Consider the following 18999-nt stretch of genomic DNA (forward strand, 5'->3'; position numbering starts at 1 on the left):
ATGTGTATATATAATTATAAAATAGATAATCAATGAGCACCTACTGGAGAGCACAGGGACTTCTACTCAACACTCAGTAATAACCTATGTGGGAAAAGAATTCGAAAGAGAATAGGTTCTTGTATATGTATAACTGAATCAAGCTGCTGTAAAACTCAAACACAGCATTGTAAATCAACCATTAATAGAAAATAAAAAATAAATTATAAAAGAGGGAACAAATGCAGACTATATTGCCCTGAGGCCTCAGTGGCCAGGACTGGTGTCACATTCTTGGAGCTTGAGCAGGCTTGGGATCCACGGCTGGGCTGTCACGGGGCTGAGGGAGCTGGGGAGGATGTGCCAGCAAACGAGCCCCACCCTTGTATCTGTGGTGCCTAGTCCCCTCTGCGTGGGACCACAGTCTCCGGATCCACACGGGTCCTCCTACTGCTGAAGCAAGCCTAGTGCACCCAAAGGATGGTGGACCTGCTGGGAGGAAAGAGCTGTGAAAAGACACCGGATCTCCACGGCTCCTGCTGGTGGGGTTCCCACCTCCAGCCTCCTTCCTTAGAGACGCCCCACCTACGAACCATGGCACCATCAGCATAGCACTACTGTAGGGGTTGGGAATCAGTCTGCACGGTGAGGGGGGTGGGAAGTATCCAGACACAGGCCCTTGGGGTTTTCTTACGGCATTTTCCGTGTAATTTAGAACCCAGGAACACAGCTTTCCCTAAGCCTATGGTTGCCCGAGTTACCAGAGGGGGGCATGAAGAAGTGCTGCCGCCTTGTGGCCGCTTCTCATAACAACATCCTTAAAACACTGCTCATGGTCACTTAATATTCACAAGGCCTGCGGGGCACTAAATGATCCCTGCTCTCAAGAAATGTCCTGTTGTAGGTAACGGAAAAAGAACTCAAAACAGGGCCGACTTTCAAAACAATTTCAAGAGATTAACTTTACTCACCCTGTTGTGGTTTTTCGTTTGTTTTAAAGCACGTGAAAAGATGTTCAGCGTCGCCAACGAGTAGAAAAATGGAAATCAAAATGACAATGAGTTATCCCCTGGCACCAATCATCAAAAATTCTCCAAAGAATAAATGCAGCAGAGGACGTGAAGAAAGGGGAACCCAACAATGCTGTTGGGAGGAAGGTAAATTGGTAATAGCCACAATGAAGAGCAGTAGGGAAGGTCCTTAAAAACTGAAAAATAGAGCTCCCATAATCTCCAGCAATCCCACTCCTGGGCAAATATCCGGAGAAAACCATCTTTCAAATACACACATGCACCCCAATGGTCATTGCAGTAAGATTTACGATAGCCGAGGCATCAAAACTACCGAAAATCCACCGAGGTTAATGAATGGATAAACAAGATGCACTACATATACACAGTGGACTATTTCCCAGCCAGAAAACACAATGAAATCATGCCATGTGCACCAACATGGATGGATCAGGAGATGATCTCACTAGGTCCAGTAACTCAGACACAGTAAGACAAATATGATATCACTTACACGTGGAATCTAAAAACAGATACAAATGAAATAACTGACAAAACAAAAACAGACTCACAGCCTTAGAAAAGAAATTCAGAGTTGCCAAAGGGGGAAGTTGCAGAGGTGGGAGAGAGAAATTAGAAGGTTGGGATTAACACATACACACTAATATATGTACATATGTATATATATGTATATATATATGCACACACACATACACACACATATATATGTATAAAAATAGATAACCAGTGAGGACCTACTAGAGAGCACAGGGACCTCTACTCAACACTCAGTAACAACCTATGTGGGAATAGAATCTGAAAGAGAACAGGTACATGTATAACTAAATCAACCTGCTGTAAAACTCAAACACAGCACTGTAAATCAACCATACTCCAACAGAAAGTAAAAATTAAATTTAAAGAAAAAAGAGGGAAAAAACGCCTACTATATTGCCCTGAGGCCTCGGTGACCTGGGCTGGTGTCACATCCCTGGAGCCTGAGCAGGATTGGGTCCCAAGGCTGGAGTGTGCTGGGGCTGAGGGAGTTGGGGAGGATGTGCAGGCAAACGAGCCCCCACCCCTTGGACCTGTAGTGCCTGGTCCCCTCTGCATGGGACTACAATCTCCAGATCCAGGCAGGTCCTCCTACAGCTGAATCAAGCCTAGTGCACCCAAAGGACGGTGGACCCTCTGGGTAGGAAGAGCTTTGAAAAGTCACCTGGTCTTCATGGGTTTAGTGGTGGGGTTCCCACCTCTAGCCTCGTTCCTTAGAGGCGCCCCCTGTATGTACCACAGCACCATCTGCATAGCACTTTTGCAGGGGTTGGGGATCAGTCTGTGCGGTGAGGGGATGAAGTAACGAGACGAGATGTAAACCCTCGGGGTTTTCTTCGGGCATTTTCCCTGTAATTTACAACCCAGGAATACGACTTTCTCTAAGCCTCTGGTTGCTGGAGTTACCAGAGTGGGGCATGAAGAAATGCTGCCGCCTTGTGGCCGTTTCTCATAACAACACCTTTAAAAGGGGGCTTATGGGCACTTAATATTCCCAAAGCCTGCGGGGCAGTAAATGACCCCTGGTCTAAAGAAATGTCCTGTTGTAGGTAACGGAGAAAGAATTCAAAACAGGGCCGACTTTCAAGAAGCCAGTTTCAAGAGTTTAGCTTTACTCACACTGTTAAAAAAAAAAAAAGCACAGGGATAGATATTCAACATCGCTAATTATTAGAGAAATGCAAATCAAAACTTGGACAAGGTATTATCTCGCACCAGTCAGAACGGCCATCAGCAAACGTCCACAAAGCATAAATGCAGAATAGGGTGTAGAGAAAACGGAAGCTGCCTACATGCTGCTGGTGGGAATGGAAATTTGTGACAGCCACTATGGCGAACAATCTGCAGCTTCTTTAAAAAACTAAAAATAGAGCTACCATACGATCCTGCAATCCCAGTCATGGGCGTAATCCCAGAGAACACCATCATTCGGAAAGACACATGCACCCCAACCTTTATTGCCACACTGTTTACGATAGCCAAGACATGGAAGCAACCAAAATGTCCATTGACAGAGGAATGGATAGAAAAGATGTGAATCTATATGATGGAATATTACTCAGCCATGAAAATTGAAATAATGCCATTTGCAGCAACAAGGATGGACCTAGAGATGATCATACTAAATGAAGTAAGTCAGACAGATAACGACAAATATCATATGACATCATTTACAGGTGGAATCTGAAAACTGATACAAATGTACCAATTTACAAAACAGAAACAGACTCTCAGATTTAGAAAAGAAACTTAACAGTTACCGAATGGGAAAAGTGGGGTGGAGGAGGTATAACTTGGGAGGTTGTGATTAACATATATGCACTAATATATATAAAAGAGATACCAACAAAGACCTACTCTGTAGCACAGGGAAGTCTACTCAACACCCTTTAATAACCTATAGGGGAAAAGAATCTGAAAAAGAATAGATATGTGTCTACGTATAACTGAATCAGGTTGCTGGATGTCTAAAACAAACACAAGAGTGTAAATCAACTATACCCCAATATAAAATAAAATTAAATTCAACAAAGTTTGAAAAACTAAATATGACAAATGAACTTATCTATGAAAGAACAAAAGACTCACATACATAGAGAATAGACTTGCGGTTGCCTAGCGGGGTTGGGGGAGGGTTTGATTGGGGGTTTCGGACCTGCAGATGGAAACTATACATATAGAATGGATAAACCAGAAGGTAGTATTCTACAGCACAGGGAACTATATTCAATATCCTGTAATATCCCATAACGGAAAAGAATATGAAAAAGAATATATATGTATAACTGACTCACTTTGATGTATGTAAGAAAGTAACACAATACTTCAATTATTTAAAAAAAAAAAAGTTGCCAGCATAGCAAATATAATTCTGTAAAATATAAATAAAGGTGATTTCAGTAGCAAAAGTTTTTTGGAAAAACCCAAATGTCTATCAGTAAGGGAATCCATAGGGAACTCTCTGGTTGTCCAGTGGTTAGGACTTTGGGCTTCTACTGCCGCTGGCCTGGGTCCAGTAAATTGTAGGATATTTGAATGATGGAATAAAATGTAGCTCTTACAGGGCTTCCCTGGTGGCTCAGTGGCTGAGAGTCCGCCTGCAGATGCAGGGGACACGGGTTCGTGCCCCGGTCTGGGAGGATCCCACCTGCCGCGGAGCGGCTGGGCCTGCGAGCCGTGGCCGCTGGGCCTGCGCGTCCGGAGCCTGTGCTCCGCGGCGGGAGAGGCCACAGCAGTGAGAGGCCCGTGTACCGCAAAAAAAAAAAAAAAAAAAAGAAGGTTCTGGCCTCTGGGGAGTAGTGAAAGCTTTGGGGACAGTAACAAAAGGGATTTTACCTTTATCCTTGAAATGTTCTCTTTTACATAAAAAAAATCTGAGCCCAAAATGACAAAATATTTACAATTTTTCATTCTGAGAGGTGGATAGATGTGTGTTTGTTGTATTATTCTTTATACTTTCCTCTATTTTTCAATTTTAAAAAGAGAAAATTTAAAGGAAGAAAGGACACAGGGAACCCAAAGGAACTGTGTAGAGACTGGGATTCCCGTGCAGCACTCGGGGAGACTAGTGGGCAGAGTTCTCGTCCTCTAAGAGGCACAAGGAAGGAGATACATATATATATATATATTGTTGTTGTTGTTTTGGTTTTTTTGTTTGTTTTCACACCACGCACAGCATGTGGGATCTTAGTTCCCCGACCAGGGATCAAACCCGTGCCCCCTGCAGTGAAAGCGTGGAGTCTTAACCACTGGACTGCCAGGGAAGTCCCGAGTTTTCCCTGATTTTCACAGGGTGTGCATACCCCTCAAGTTGCACTTTCTCTAGAACAGCTCCCAAAGGGCCCGAGACCTTGCCAGCACCTTACCGTTTCCAGCTCCGATTCCAAGCTGCAGTTTTTAATCTGTGGGAACACCTCGCTGTACTTGCTGGGGTAGGCAGACGCCAGGTAACTTTTCACCTCCTCCAGGTTGCTGACTGTCAAAAAGCCATCTTCAAGGTCGAAAGAATTGGTCAGCAGCAGAATCACCCTGCAGAGCAGAGCAGCTGATTAACCTTCGCTGATTACAAAACCCTCTGCCTCTTCTGATTAGGTGAGGTCGCTCCAACAAAGGGAATCTGTTGACTGGTGAGCTTTTAAAGGGCAGAGTGATTGTGAACGGCTTTGAAGAAGCCTCAGATAGGAACAGTGATGATCAAAGGAACCAAACCCCTGCAGCTGGGCTATTTTAACCTCTGGACCAACATTGTCTGACAGAACTTCCTGCGATGATTGGAACGTTCTCCATCAGTGCTGTCCAATATGGTACCCACTAGCCACATGTGGCAACTGAGTACTCTAATGAGGCTAGTGCAACTGAGGAACTGATTTAAAAGAATTTACATTGAAATAGAAACCAATTTAAATCAATTTAAAATTTTAGTTAATTTTTTTAAACTTATTTATTTTATTTTTGGCTGCACTGGGTCTTCACTGCTCCACGCGGGCTTTTTCTAGTTGCGGTGAGCGGGGGCTACTCTTCGTTGCAGTGCACGGGCTTCTCATTGCAGTGGCTTCTCTTGTTGCAGTGCATGGGCTCTAGGCGTGCGGGCTCAGTAGTTGTGGCTCGCGGGCTCTAGATTGCAGGCTCAGTAGTTGTGGCGCACAGGCTTAGCTGCTCCGTGGCCTTTGGGATCTTCCCGGACCAGGGCTCGCACCCGTGTCCCCTGCATTGGCAGGCGGATTCTCAACCACTGCACCACCAGGGAAGTCCCCCAAATTTTAGTTAATTTTAAATCAATTTACATTTAAATGTTTACACTAGCCCCTTGTGGCTAGTGACCACTGTATTGGACAGCATACCTTCTGGATGATGTTTCTTGTATTTTGGGTGAGGGGCAGCAGAAAGTAGATCCTGCAATCTCCATGGCAAAGCTGGAGAGCTCTTGGTTACTTCTGAGGGGGGAGATGGGGTAGAAGGAGCTAAGGTTTATCTGTTGAATGCCCTATTGGCGCTAAGTGCTTTGAATACACAAAACTGCCCTCATTCCTTCAGGCAGACGCCGGCTTGCCTTATGCTCATCAGCTGCTGGTGGTTCTGATTTGAACCCTGGATTGAGGACAGCAAAGCCTGTGCCCTTTGCCCCACACCCCTTGACTTCTGGTGTCTGCCTCCTCCCAGAGACCCTTTCAGCTCGGGCCTTTAGAGGCTCACTGCCCCCCCCTTGAGGCCTGGGGCCCACCGGATGACCCAGGCTTACTTGTTCAAGCAGCTTTCGTAGTTGAAGGTGGCCTTGAAGCCATAGATGGAGAAGGTGACGACGCTGGCAAAGATGGAGGTGGAACTGTTGATGATGGACACGATGACGGCGTGCTTCTGGCAGTTGTTGGAGGGCTCGTTGTAGCTGGCGAAGGCGATGAGGCTGCCGAACCCCAAGCCGAGCGAGAAGAAGATCTGGGTGGCTGCGTTGATCCAGGCCTTCGGGTTGGCCAGCTGCTCCATCTGGAAAGCCAGCAGGGACAAGGCTGGAGAACCCCGGGTGGGAATTCCAGACTCCCAGATCAGCAGGGGGCAGGAGGCCCAGAGAGGGGAAGGAAATTGCCCACGGCACACAGCCAGCCAGATGCAGGCCTGGGGCCCGAACCCAGCTCTCCTGGCCCCATGAGTGCCCAGCCCGGTCCTCAGCAGATAAACGCATCCTCTTGTCCTACCCTCCACTGCCTCTCACCCGCAGGAGGTGTGCAATTGAAAAGTGTAGGATAAAATAAGTTTTAAAGGTATTGAGCCCATGATCCATGACCCAGGCACTGCACGGGTCTGGGCCTCCAGAAATGGCGGTGCTGGTGTCTAGGTCTGGGTTGTACCGCAGCACTAATGTTAGGGGCATTTGGAATGTGATGGGGGCACTAATGGCGGGGTGCTGCCAAAGTCATTTTGTTTCCAGGGACCAGATTTGCTAAATGAATAACTTGTCCTGCCCCAAATGCAATGGTGGCCTCCCTTGATTAGCATCAGCTATGGGGTGACTGGGGAGTGGGGCGCCTGGGACTGGATCACGGAGAGCCCTGCGGAGTATGGATGCACCCCTGTCGGGAGTGGGGTGCATAGAGGTGCGAGCAGGAGGGGGAGCTGACTGGCGTGGCGCTCCTGGTAAACAGCTTGGTCCACAGGCTGGAGGGAGGGTGTGGGGTGAGACTGGGGTGAAGGCCAGATGTGGGGCTGGGGTAGCAAGAGGAGAGTGGACGTAAGATGTAATGCCCCAGAATTAGCAGGGCATAGGGACTGCCTGTCTGAGGACGGAATCCACGCCCCTCCACTGCCTGGCAGGCTCACACCCACCTTCCCCGGGTCCACTACTGTTCCCCCAACCCTTGGTCTTCCCCCTTCCACCCATCCTGGAAGGTGGCAGGATGAATGGGGGTGCCCTCGGGACCCCTCCCCTCCAGCCCATACCTTGGGAGTGAACATGTATGCCAGGCCGTTGGTGGCTCCGTGGAGCGTGAGGCCCCTGACCAGGTAGACGATGAGCACGCAGTAGGGGAGCAACGCAGTGAAGTACACCACCTGTGGGCAGCAGAGGGCAGGGTCAGCCTCCTGGAGATGCAGTGACTACAGGGCCCTTTTGCCCAGGGCAGACCCGCCATCCCCACAAAACACCATGGCACTGTCTTGGCTGTTCGGGCTACTGATAGCTGGAAAGGTATCGAGAGTCTTGGTCAGGCACCGGTTCCGAGTTTGGGAAACTGGGTGGTGGGATGTGGATGCCCACGTGTGTGACCACCAGGAAATCTCTTATTTAGTGGAGAAGAGGGAACAGGTCCTAGAGACCTCTGTCCTCCACCCTCCCTTCAACCCGAACTTCTTCCAGAAAGGATTTGAGGCAGCCCACAAAAATACATCATCACATTAACATGTTAAAACTGCTAGATAAAGATATCTGTGTAAAAAGAAAATGTGGGCAATCCAGTAAGATAAGCCCAAAGAAAAAGGCAGCCCACAGAAGAGGTGTGTGAGGTGCTACCCAGTTTCTGAGCCAGATCGATCTCTGAGCTTCCTCGTGGCCCAAGCAAAGCAGGAAGCACAATCACAAGATTTATATTGTCTCTGAAAGGAAAAAAAAAAAGTCCAAGAGCTTGGAGGAAGGTCAGGTATCCCCAGGACTGGAGCCTGAGCGAAGCTTAGCCATGGGTGCCATAAAGGCAAAGTCTTGGCCACTGGTGTTCCTGTAATAAAGACAATGGAAATGCAGTGCTGTTTTACGAAAGGCCTCACTTCCAGAGGCTTTGAAATTGATGGAATGTTCTGTGAACCAAAACCTTTCCCCGCTGACATACGTCATGGGTTCAGTGATGTTTTATCTTTGCTTTCCATGGTGGATTTAGAAGTAGCCTCTCGTATTCTGGGTAATTTTAACTTTTACAAAGCCTTACAATAGGGACCTTCAAGTGCATGGATGCCCATCCAGGACTGGAATTTTTTTTCTCTATATCAACTTGTATGTGCACAAGAGCCCCATATATAAAGCAGTGAAATACTTTGCAAGCTTGTTTGTTTTTGGTGAGAGCAGTTCCCTTAATGTTTACATCCTCCCATGAGAAATATAGCTGGTGACCCAAGTCCAGATGAGCCTGAGTTGCACCTGGCCCGACATTCCCACTGAGGTGTGGCACCCATCTTCCCATGAACTTCCAAGGTCACCAGAGTGGTGCTCTGTCCCCTCTCACCCTGGGAATGGCAGGCAGAAGTGGGGTGTATTTTATGACTGCTTCTTAACTGAAAACACTGAACTTGAGATGAGTAATAAATCCACCTGAGATTACAAGGAAAACCAGGTCTGAGGTGGAAATGGATCGGTGGGAAGAGAAGGCATCCGGCCAGTGAGCTGAAGGAAAGCAAGAGACGACAGGGGAGGGGTGACCAATGTCGGTAACCACTGGACACTTAGAGGACACTCAGAGCAAGCCCGTGGAATCTCCCCCCTTCCCCTCAGGTGACCAAGTTTCCCGGAAGGCTCTCTCGAGTCGAGACCAGGCTGGCTCACTTCTCCCCCATCAGGGAAGCTGGCAGGTTTGCTGGACACATGATCCAGCCTGAACTATTGGGAAAAACCATTTCTAAATAATCTGAAAAAAAAAAAAACCATTTCTAAATAATCTGGAGGGGTAAAAAGCAGATTCCAACAGAGAAGGCCAGGATATGGCACACAGTCTTTAACAAAATTAATTCCCATAAATAGAGCTGTTGGAGCTCATACAACTCAACAACAAAACACAACCCAATCCAAAAATGGGCAGAAGACCTAAATAGACATTTCTCCAAAGAAGACATACAGATAGCCAATAGGCACATGAAAAGATGCTCAACATTGCTAATCATTAGAGAAATGCAAATCAAAACTGCAATAAGGTACCACCTCACACTGGTCAGAATGGCCATCATTTAAAAGTCTACAAATAACAAATGCTAGAGAGGGTGTGGAGAAAAGGGAACCCTCCTACACTGTTGGTGGGAATGTAAGTTGGTGCAGCCACTATGGAAAACTAGTGTGGAAGTTCCTCAGAAAACTAAAAATAGAGTTGCCATGTGATCCAGCAATCCCACTCCTGGGCATATATCCAGACAAAATTATAATTCAAAAAGCTACATGCACCCCTATGTTCACAGCAGCACTGTTTGCAATAGCCAAGACATGGAAACAACCTAAATGTCCATCGACAGATGAATGGGTAAAGAAGATGTGGTATATGTAAACAATGGACTATTACTCAGCCATAAAAAGAATGAAATAATGCCATCTGCGGCAACATGGATGGACCTAGAGATGATCATACTAAGTACGTCAGAAAGAGAAGGACAAATACCATATGATCTCATTTACATGTGGAATCCAAAATATGACACAAATGAACTTATCTACAAAACAGAAAGAGACTCACGGACACAGAGAACAGGGGAGGGTTGGATTGGGGGTTTGGGATTAGCAGTTGCAAACTATTATATATAGGATCAATAAACAACAAGGTCCTATTGGATAGTACAGGGAACTATATTAAATATCCTGTAATAAACGATAATGGAAAAGAATATGAAAAAGAATGTATATAAATGAATCACTTTGCTATACCCCAGAAACTAACACAACACTGTAAATCAGCTATACTTCAATTTAAAAAAATAACTAAAGAGAGCTGTTGGGACACTTCTGTCGTGGAGAGAGGTGTGGCTTAAGCAGAGGAAACAGACGCTAAGAATGAGTAAGTTTTCATGGCACGACATGTCCTCATCTAACAAGTTTCTAAATGATCTGGTAAAGGGATAGCCTCATTAAATCTCCAAGTTTGCAGACACTGCCCTCGGATCTTTTGGATCATGGTCATGATAATCTGGCATAGACCAACTGAAGAAATTTTATGAGCATAAACTATCGGGCAAGCTTCAAGACGGGACAGAGTGAGTTGCCGCAGACTCTAAGCTTTCCCCAGGAAGATTCACTAGTCCCTCAGTTCGGCGGTGAGATGGGGTGTTGTTAGGGCTAAGATGCTGGCCACCACGAGGTCTCGGAAACCAAAAGAAGATGTCCTACTAGGCATGGTACTGGGGCATCACAGGACACCTAAAATACCGTGGGTAGTTCTGGTCTTGATGCCTCAAGAAACACATGGTGGGGCTGGAGAAGGCAACTCAGATGGCCAAGAGGACGAGGACAGGTGGACTCTTAGGACCTTCAGAAGGGAAAAGCTGGGGGATTAAGTCATGAAAACTGTCAGCAAACAGGAGGTGGCTCACCAAACTGAGATGATGGGGAGTTTCTGGGGCAAAGCTGGGTCTGCCTGGCTCCATCCTCACTACTTGGTGCCCTGGGGCAGGACTCTACCTCTCTAAGCCTCAGGGGAGTGGGACAGTGAAATCTACCATGAAGGACTGAAGACTGATACAATGTGCATGTCTAACCCAGGGTGAGAGGAGGGACTGAGTATGAGCAGGGCACACTGGGGGGTTAAGAGCGCCTGCTGCAGCTTGAGAGAGACGGAAGATGAGGGAAACTCTCCAGGAAAACTTTCTACGTGGAGCAGATTAAAGAAGTGTCTCAGCCCCAGCAGGAGTATAAACCTGGGGACACACCAAAGAGAAAAGGTTTCTACATCAGGCCCGACAGCTCTGGAGGGTCACTGAAAGCAGCTTAGACCAAAGCTGAGTTCTGAAACTCGGCTGCACCCCAGAATCACCTGGAGAGCTTTTAAAATCCCAGTGCTCAGAGGGGACCTCACAATGATCATTCTGGAACCTCTGACAGTAGGACTGAGACAGCAGAGTTTTAAAAGCTCTCCAGGTGGTACCACTATGCAGCTAGGGTTGAGAGCCGAGGGTGTCTTGGGGACATCTGCCAACGTGAAAAGTTTTCAAAGCAAGGAAAACTCTGTTTAGTTGCTTGGCACCCCTTGGGTGGTGTGGGTTTGGGGCTGGGACAGAAATGCTCATCGTTTTAGGAAATGGGAAGGTCCTCATTTCGAGATTTAGGGTTGTGACTTCGAGCACCGCTGGCCATCTCTAGAGTCACTAGCAGGTGACTCGTGCCAGCATCCCTGTCCTTGCCCTCCCCCCCACCCCCCCGCCCACACACCGTGCCGCCGTCCCACCTTGCCGGTGGACTCCGTGCCCCGCAGGATACACAAGTACACCAGGAGCCAGGCCAGGATGAGGCACAGCGCCGGCTCCCACTGCACCGCCCCGCTCTCCTGGATGGACGGCGAGATGTTGAGGGTTTTCCGGTACCAGAAGTACTGCGTTGAGGAAGCCTTCTCACACTCCTCATCATAGCCCGTACGGTTGCCATTCAGTGGGCACACGGACCACGGCAGGGGATCCTTTGGGATCAAGACAAACGTTACACACAGAGGTGAGGGCTGAGGCCAAAGGTCGGGGTGGGGAGGACGGGAGGTGGCCCTGAGAGGAGGCTCTTGGAAGAGGACGCTGGTCCCCAAAGGGCAGGCAGCTGAAGCCCCTGAAGGCAGACAGGGAATCGAGGGGTTTGTCACGGGCACGGATGGGGCTTGGGCAGAGGGGTCAGGCAGGGAGGGGCTCCACACTCCCAATCTGCCGAACTCTACGGTGGGTCTGAGAGACCAAATCAAAGGGACGATGGCCAGACCATCTTTGACAAACGAACCCTGCAGCCACCAGCCCAGGAACCCAAACCACAATTCCGGCAGTAATCAGCCCAGAGTGGACATGACTCGGTCACCGGCTGCAGCTTTCCAAACCTGTGTTCCCTCCAACTCAGGACCAAGTGGAAAAAGCCAAATACGCTCCCCTCACCAATCACACAGCTACAGTTTCCACGCCAGCACGCTCCAATCAGGGCACACCTGCAGCCCTCCGTTTCCCACTAGCACGATTTCCCGCTCCTCTGCCTGTCCTGCCTGGAGTTTCTGCCAAATACAAGTGAAGGTGCTGACCTCCTGCTAACGAGCTCCGGATAGACAGCCTCTGCTTGCTCTCATTTGGGTGGTCTGTTTATTTCCACAAGACCCTAGCGAGTCCTAGCATGAATAAGACTTGGGTCCTGCCCTCACTAAATGGTGATGGAGACAGGTGTTTCCTACAACGGGCACTGGGTTTGGAAGTTAGAGGGGGACGCAGTTCAGCCCCACCACAGCCGTCTTCTGCATCTAAGACAGAGACAACCCAGCACTGATGACTTCCTTTGAGCCTGAGTCAAGCTACGCCTGTAGCAGTTCCACTCCTGGACTTCGTAGATAGAGCCGGTAAGAGCCTCTTCTGCTTCCAGTAGTTTGAACAGGGCTCTCTGTCACTTAGAAACAAAAGAGCCTAAATGGTGCATGTACAATGAACACGACCCAAGGCCAAGAGCTAAAGAAAAGCTCTGAGCTGAGTGGGGGCGGGTGGTAGATTCTGGCTTGGAGCGGGAAGGGGGTTGGGGGGTCCCACCTCTGCTCTGCCAAGACCAGCCCCTCGCTGATCAGATTTCATTAGACAAAAACTCTCCACGGCCAGAAGCAAGTCTAACCCCATTGGGTATAATCCCTGTATTTCACAGGAAACAGAAATGAGCTCCAACGGCATCACTCCCTGATGGGCCAGGGCCACTCTGCCCATGAGTGGCTGGAGCCCAGGTCTGTCATCTGGAAAGTGCTTGGGGCCCATGCTGGTAGGACCCCTGGCAGCAACAGGGGGCCCCTCACCTGCTAGAATGTAAGAGCTGGTTTCTAGCTGCCACCTAAAATATTTCCAAAGGCGACCACCAGCAATTCCTCCTCTTGAAAGGTGGCATCCACTACCCCTCCCTGTGAACCTGGGTTGACCTGTGTCTTGCTTTGATCAACAGAAAGCAGTGGAGTGAAGCTGTGTGACTTCCTGGCCTTGGCATCCCAAGGCCTTGCAACTGTTACTTTCACCCTCTTGGAAACCAGCTGCCCTGTACAGACACTCAGGCTTGACAGCTGAGCGAGGAGGACTCGTGGAAGGAATGGCCATGTGGAGTGAACTGAGGTGTCTGGCGACAGCCAGCACTGAGCCCCTGTCAGGTGGGAGGGTCCCTGTGGACCTGAAGCCCAGACCACAGTCCCTTGGGTTTGCCTGGCCCGTATGGGACTGACTGGGTCCATTCACTGGACCACTGCTGTTGCCAGCCCAGCCTGACTGCCAACCTTGGCTACACGTACATGACTTAATCACTCGCGGGGAGGGGGGGCTTTAAAAACTCGGATGCCTGGGTGCAACGCCAGTGACTCGGATTTCACTGGTCTGGGGTAGGGCCCGGGCCTCAGAATTTTAAAAGCTCCCCCAGGTGATTCCAGCAAGCAGCCAACATGGAGAAGCTTTAAAGTACAGAAGGACTTAAACTGACCAATTCTCAGCACCCAGACTCTCCCCCTCTGAATCAGTGGGTCAGGCAGGGATCCCTGCATCTGTGTTAGCCCGGTGCTCCCGCAGGGAAAAGCTGGAAAGCCCAGCCTGGTGGGAGGTGGACAAGAGCACAGGCCCTGTGGCTAGGCTGCCGCATCCAGCCTCCCAGCTACTCAACTCCCCTCTGCCTCTGGTACGCGCTGTGTCAGCACCATAGAGTGCGGTGATGATCACACAAGCGAATAGTTCTGAAGTGCTTGTGACTCCACCTGGTCCACAGCAAGTGAGTGTCTGTTGCTGCAGGTACTATCATTATGATGTGACCATGAAGGAGGCTCCAGGGCAGAGCGGATAAGGGAGAGGCCCATGGATCTCTGAAGGCTGGAATGAATAATCAAGTGATTTTCAGGAATCACTGATTTTCACACTTCTGAGGGTTAGGAAAAAGTACTCCCTTACTTGAGACACTTTATTTTTGCCTTTAGAAAACGGTCAGATTATCCTGATTTGTTACAAGACACACTGCTTCCACCTTTGGAAAACTGTCTTAAGTATGCAGACATATAGTGCCTGAGACATGTATGGCAACCCCTTAATTGGAATGGCATTGTGCAGTGCACAACCTGCCCAACCATACATGACAGCCCAGCACAGAGGAGGGAAATGGTTACCAGGCTGGAGAGTAGAGGAGCTGCCCTCCACCCAGAAGGCAGAGGACAGGCAAGGTTGTGGCTAGTCTTCATGGAACTCTAGGTTGAGCCAGGGAAAGGATGAGGGGCTACAGCTATGCTCAGGGCAGAGTCCTTCCTGTCAGGGACATGCACAGGGCATTTTCCAGTGAGATGACCTGGGTGGGGTGGACTGGGAAGCCAGAGTTGGGTGTGGATGTGGCACCTTCTGAGCGTAGATGCTGACTCCTGATTATTGAGGTCATTAACCCAAGCATTCCTTGGGGCCCCAACGATTCAAGGCTGTGCCCAAGTGCTCCAGATACTGACCTCACAAATTGGGGTCAGTTCACAGTCTATGACCGGCCCCATCTAGCTTTTGGGCCTTGGAGGTAGGGTCTGTCCCATGAAGGCTTGGCTCAGTGGCAAAGGGTAAGGCATCCAGCCCGTGAGCTCCTGTCTCCTCCCTCTCTTTTCCTATCTGGGAGGAGGCCGCAGGAGTGGGGTCCCTGATAGTGAAAGGCAGACTCTGAGGAAAAGACGTGAACATGGGCAGTTGCCATTTTGGATATGAAGACCACCTCTCGGTGTGGAATTAGGGTCCTCTCTTCTCTACATGTTCCATTTCCTTCCACATTTTCTACAATGAGCATCAGCTATGGTTATAATCAGACATGCATTTTTTAAATGTCTAATCTTGGGAATAGCTACTATTGTGTTACAGGGGTGACAATGGTCCTTCTAGGAGAACTTTTGTAGAGAAAAGGAGGGGCCCAGCCTGGAGTCAGAAACCTAGAAGGACAAGTGATGAGAGGCAGGAAGGGGGAAGAGGAGGGAGGCCGGTACTGTTATGCTCAGTGGGTGGAGCCCTTCCCCATCAGTTCTCTCCACATGTTACCCCCTGGGCCCCCTCTGCAGTGGTTCTTAATATTTTTGGGGGGGTCACATCCTTCAGAGAGAACCCGATGAAAGCCATGGGCCTGTTCCCCCAAAATGTGCACATACATCACACACAACAGCAGGGGTCCATGGATCCCTGGCTCAGAAGTCCTCCGCTTGGTTGGGGGCGCCCAGCCAGCCCCAGCCCTTCGCACCACTTCCTGACAGCTCCTGACTCCCTCGAGGCTGCTGCCCCCACGCTCCACCCATGTGCCGGCAGTGTGCACTCTGTTGCCCTCCCCCTTTCCCTCTCTGACCCCTGCTCGGGTGCGCTCACCTGGAAGGAGTGGAAGAGGTACCAGAAGGCCCAGGCGTTGATGACATTGTAGTACATGGAGAGGAAGAAGGACACCACCACACTGGCCACGCCTGCAGGGACAGGACGCAGAGGGTGCTGAGCATGGCCCCTACCCCGCCTGCCTGGACGGCAGCAGGGGTCCCGCCCAGAGCCCCCAGGACATGCCTGCAGGGCCCGCCCTGGGACGGCAAAACCAGGTTTGTGACCTGGCACCTGCGAGCACTTCCTAAGGGTTAGGCTCTTCCACAACCTCTCTCCCCATCTTCTGGGGCATGAGGCCTGTGATGTTCCTTTGATGTGCTTAGGTCCTCACAACGATGTTGTGAGATGCCATGCTATGCCTGCTTCGCAGAGAGGGAAGCTGAGACACAGCACTCGCCCAAGGCCACACAACTATTAGGTGGCACGACTAGGATTCGCACCTAGTGTGAGAAGCACTTTGTCACTGATGCCAGACATAACAGTTGCTCTCTCCCTGGCTCACCTGAAGCTGGGTCACTTTGTGCCAAACCCTGCCCAGCAGTGGGGGGGAACATGGCGTGAGGAGGTGTGTCAGGAGTGGGGGGGATGGGGGCTACCCCTGACCTGGTCAGCCCTGCGGGGAACCAGTAGTGTCCTGGAGCTGGCCCTCACCAGCCCCGAGAGCCGCAGTGCACAGCTCTGCCCAACCCCAGGCTCCGGGACATCCCCTTAGAAGTCGACGGTGGCCGTGGTGGCAGTAGTTACACCACCAGTATCAGTAAATGCTACAACCAGGCCTTCCCTTCCCCCACCCCACCCCACCGAGCTGGTCGTTAAACATTCACGAGCATCCCCGATTGGCACCAACATCTGGTATTTTTCCTATTCAGCAAATGCTGCCTCAGAGAAGGCCTCTGTGATTGATAACTCGGGCCAGTTGTAAAACCACACACCTCTGTGTTAAATATTAACAGCCGTTCAAGATGAGGAGGCAGTTCGATCTGGAGGTGATTCGTGAGGCCACCGGACACATTTCTTCTGCATCTGAGACTAAGTCACATCCAAGTTCACATCCTCCTTGCTCCCGAAACTTTCCTGTCCCCCTTTCTGCCTGGGGGGTGGGAGAGGTGAGCAGAACAGACCGTGGCCACTGCTGGTCAAAGTTCCGCAGAGGAGCCCCGGCCCAAGAGGGCCGCACAGGTCGGGCAAAGATCTCCCGCGGGCACCCCGGACACTGGCTCAGAGTAACTCAGGGGAGGCAGGATGGAAAGCAGTGCCCCTCTTGCCATCCACTGTGCCTCGGCCTCCACGCACTGGAGATGTTAACGGCACCCACAGCCGCTCTGGTGTGATGAAGATTAAATGAGCTCACACACATACACAGACAGGCCAGCACCTTGCACAGAGCAGGTGCTCAGTGACAGAGGGAGCTGTTATACGGGTTCCCAGAATGGCTGCTGGCCAGGACACTGAGCTACAGCTCCTTTCTTGGGCAGCTGTTTCCCTGTTACAAATGAGCAAACTGAGCCCCAGAGAAGCAATGTGGCATCAGTTCCCCAGGGGGTGTGCGTCCTCCCTCTGTCACCGTCCCAAGGGTAAGAAATCCGGCCCCTCTCAGCGCACATTCTATGGCACCCCTCCTGGGCCTTCTGCCCGCCCCACTCAAGGGCTCTCTCTGGGGCCTCATGCTTGCCCCTTGCTCCAGCAGCTTTGCCAAGGGACTCCCCCCACCGTCACCTTCTCCTGCCCAAAACACAGTCTGGGGGTCCACAGGTGGGAGAGGACTGGAAAGCACCCACTTACCAACGCCACTGAGGTAGGGGTTGATGGTCCTCCAGGCGCCGATGCTGCCCTGGCGCATGCGCTGCCCCACTGCCAGTTCCAGGTACAGGAGCGGCATGCCCTCCACGGTGAGCATGATGATGTAGGGCACCAGGAAACTACCTGTGGGTGTCCAGAGCCAAAACCAGGCCATCACCTAGGGCTTTACTCTGGAACCCACCTAACCTCTGTGCAAAAGGCCTTCCATCCACCCTCCCGTCTTTCCACTAGTCTATTCATCCTTCTACCTTTCCATCCATCCTCCATTCCTTCCTGTATTTTATCTTTCCCTCGGAATCCCTCTTCCTCTTTCTACTCATCCTCCATCCTTCCACCCACCCACTCTTCTGTCTTTCCATCCACCCAGCTGTCCCTCTGTCCTTTTGTCTTTCTATCCATCATTCCATCCATGGACGACATGCAGCCACATCAGTTGTTAAGATCGTTAAATACGCCCAGCCTGGGTGGTAAATTGCCACCAATGCCAAGAGCCTTGAGCGCCTTCCTCAAGGCCTCAGCTGCCCAGCCCCTCTGCCAGAAACCCCCATTCCACTTCTATCGTAGCAACTAATAGCTGATCAGAGTCTGGACCACTGAGTGGTTAAACGTTTTGAACATCACCTCTGAATCCAGTCAGCCAGCCACCCACCTCCACACACTTCCTTTGGGCTTCTGACATGGCCCAGATGGTGCCCCACCACCTGGGTGGAGGTATTACACCAAACAGCTGTTTTACTAAACGCTTCCTCTGGGCCGGGCCCTGAGCTGAGTGTAGGATGGACGCGAGAGGAGCAGCCCTGCTCCCTGCCCACGAGGGATCACCTGGGCAGAGGAATTTCAGCTGCTTCATGATTGGAGCCACAGAATACTCCTCTGGGCCTTTGTCTTCAGAGATGAGGCAAGGGATGCCTATGTATGTGTGGAGACAAGGAGGTCCCCGATAGACCGAGCCCAGGCCACCAGCTCCCTTTACAGAGCACCTCTGTTGGATGTATATCCGTTTTATACAGTGGCCTTCAGCCTAAGTTTTCATTTTAATAAAGGGTATTATGACTAGTTCAAATTTTAAACCCACTGGTTCCCAAGGAACCACCTGCAGACAATGGCCCTCGGTGAGAGTGGGGAGCCAGGACATGTGAACGGAGCTACAAAAGGCCCCCCACTGCCAGACACATGGACAGAGACGGCAGCCTGCGGGGGCGTCCCCCACCCCGGCTGCCCCACTGCTTCTCCTGCTGGTCCCGCCCCCTCCTCTGCAGCCCCTCGGACATCCCTCCCCCAGCTCCTAGCTCCTTGGCAGTAGACCTGAAAAACGGTTCACTGGGAGAGGAGGGCAGGACTTCTGATTAAAAGAAAACCCTGACTCTACAGCTGCAGGGATTAAAGGCTGGTTACAGAAGGAACTGCCTCTGGAAGTATTAAG

The 18999-nt window shown here is 50.4% G+C and overlaps 2 protein-coding genes across 29 annotated transcripts in view; one reads left to right on the forward strand and one right to left on the reverse strand.

The window, feature by feature from the left end:
• Positions 1 to 18999, forward strand: part of SACM1L (SAC1 like phosphatidylinositide phosphatase) — a 97337-nt gene that overhangs the window by 75405 nt on the left and 2933 nt on the right. For 24 of the 26 annotated variants that reach the window (XR_012334583.1, XR_012334586.1, XR_012334587.1 and 21 more), the window contains one exon: positions 980 to 18999. The gene's annotated coding sequence lies outside the window, so the exon portion shown is untranslated. The remainder of the gene's footprint in view (positions 1 to 979) is intronic. The other 2 variants (XR_012334584.1, XR_012334585.1) reach the window with 2 other exon arrangements.
• The window catches only part of SLC6A20 (solute carrier family 6 member 20), a 92299-nt gene that overhangs the window by 12872 nt on the left and 60428 nt on the right, over positions 1 to 18999 (reverse strand). For 2 of the 3 annotated variants that reach the window (XM_033864721.2, XM_033864720.2), the window contains 6 exons: positions 17559 to 17699; positions 15774 to 15865; positions 11660 to 11887; positions 7476 to 7586; positions 6283 to 6524; positions 4910 to 5072 (listed from right to left, as the gene is read on the reverse strand). In XM_033864721.2, the coding sequence (XP_033720612.1) occupies positions 4910 to 5072; positions 6283 to 6524; positions 7476 to 7586; positions 11660 to 11887; positions 15774 to 15865; positions 17559 to 17699 (977 nt within the window). Of the gene's footprint in view, positions 1 to 4909; positions 5073 to 6282; positions 6576 to 7475; positions 7587 to 11659; positions 11888 to 15773; positions 15866 to 17558; positions 17700 to 18999 lie in introns of all 3 variants that reach the window. The other variant, XM_073811090.1, reaches the window with a different exon arrangement.

Source organism: Tursiops truncatus, chromosome 10 (genome assembly GCF_011762595.2).
Source record: "Tursiops truncatus isolate mTurTru1 chromosome 10, mTurTru1.mat.Y, whole genome shotgun sequence".
Classification (NCBI taxonomy): Eukaryota; Metazoa; Chordata; class Mammalia; order Artiodactyla; family Delphinidae; genus Tursiops; species Tursiops truncatus.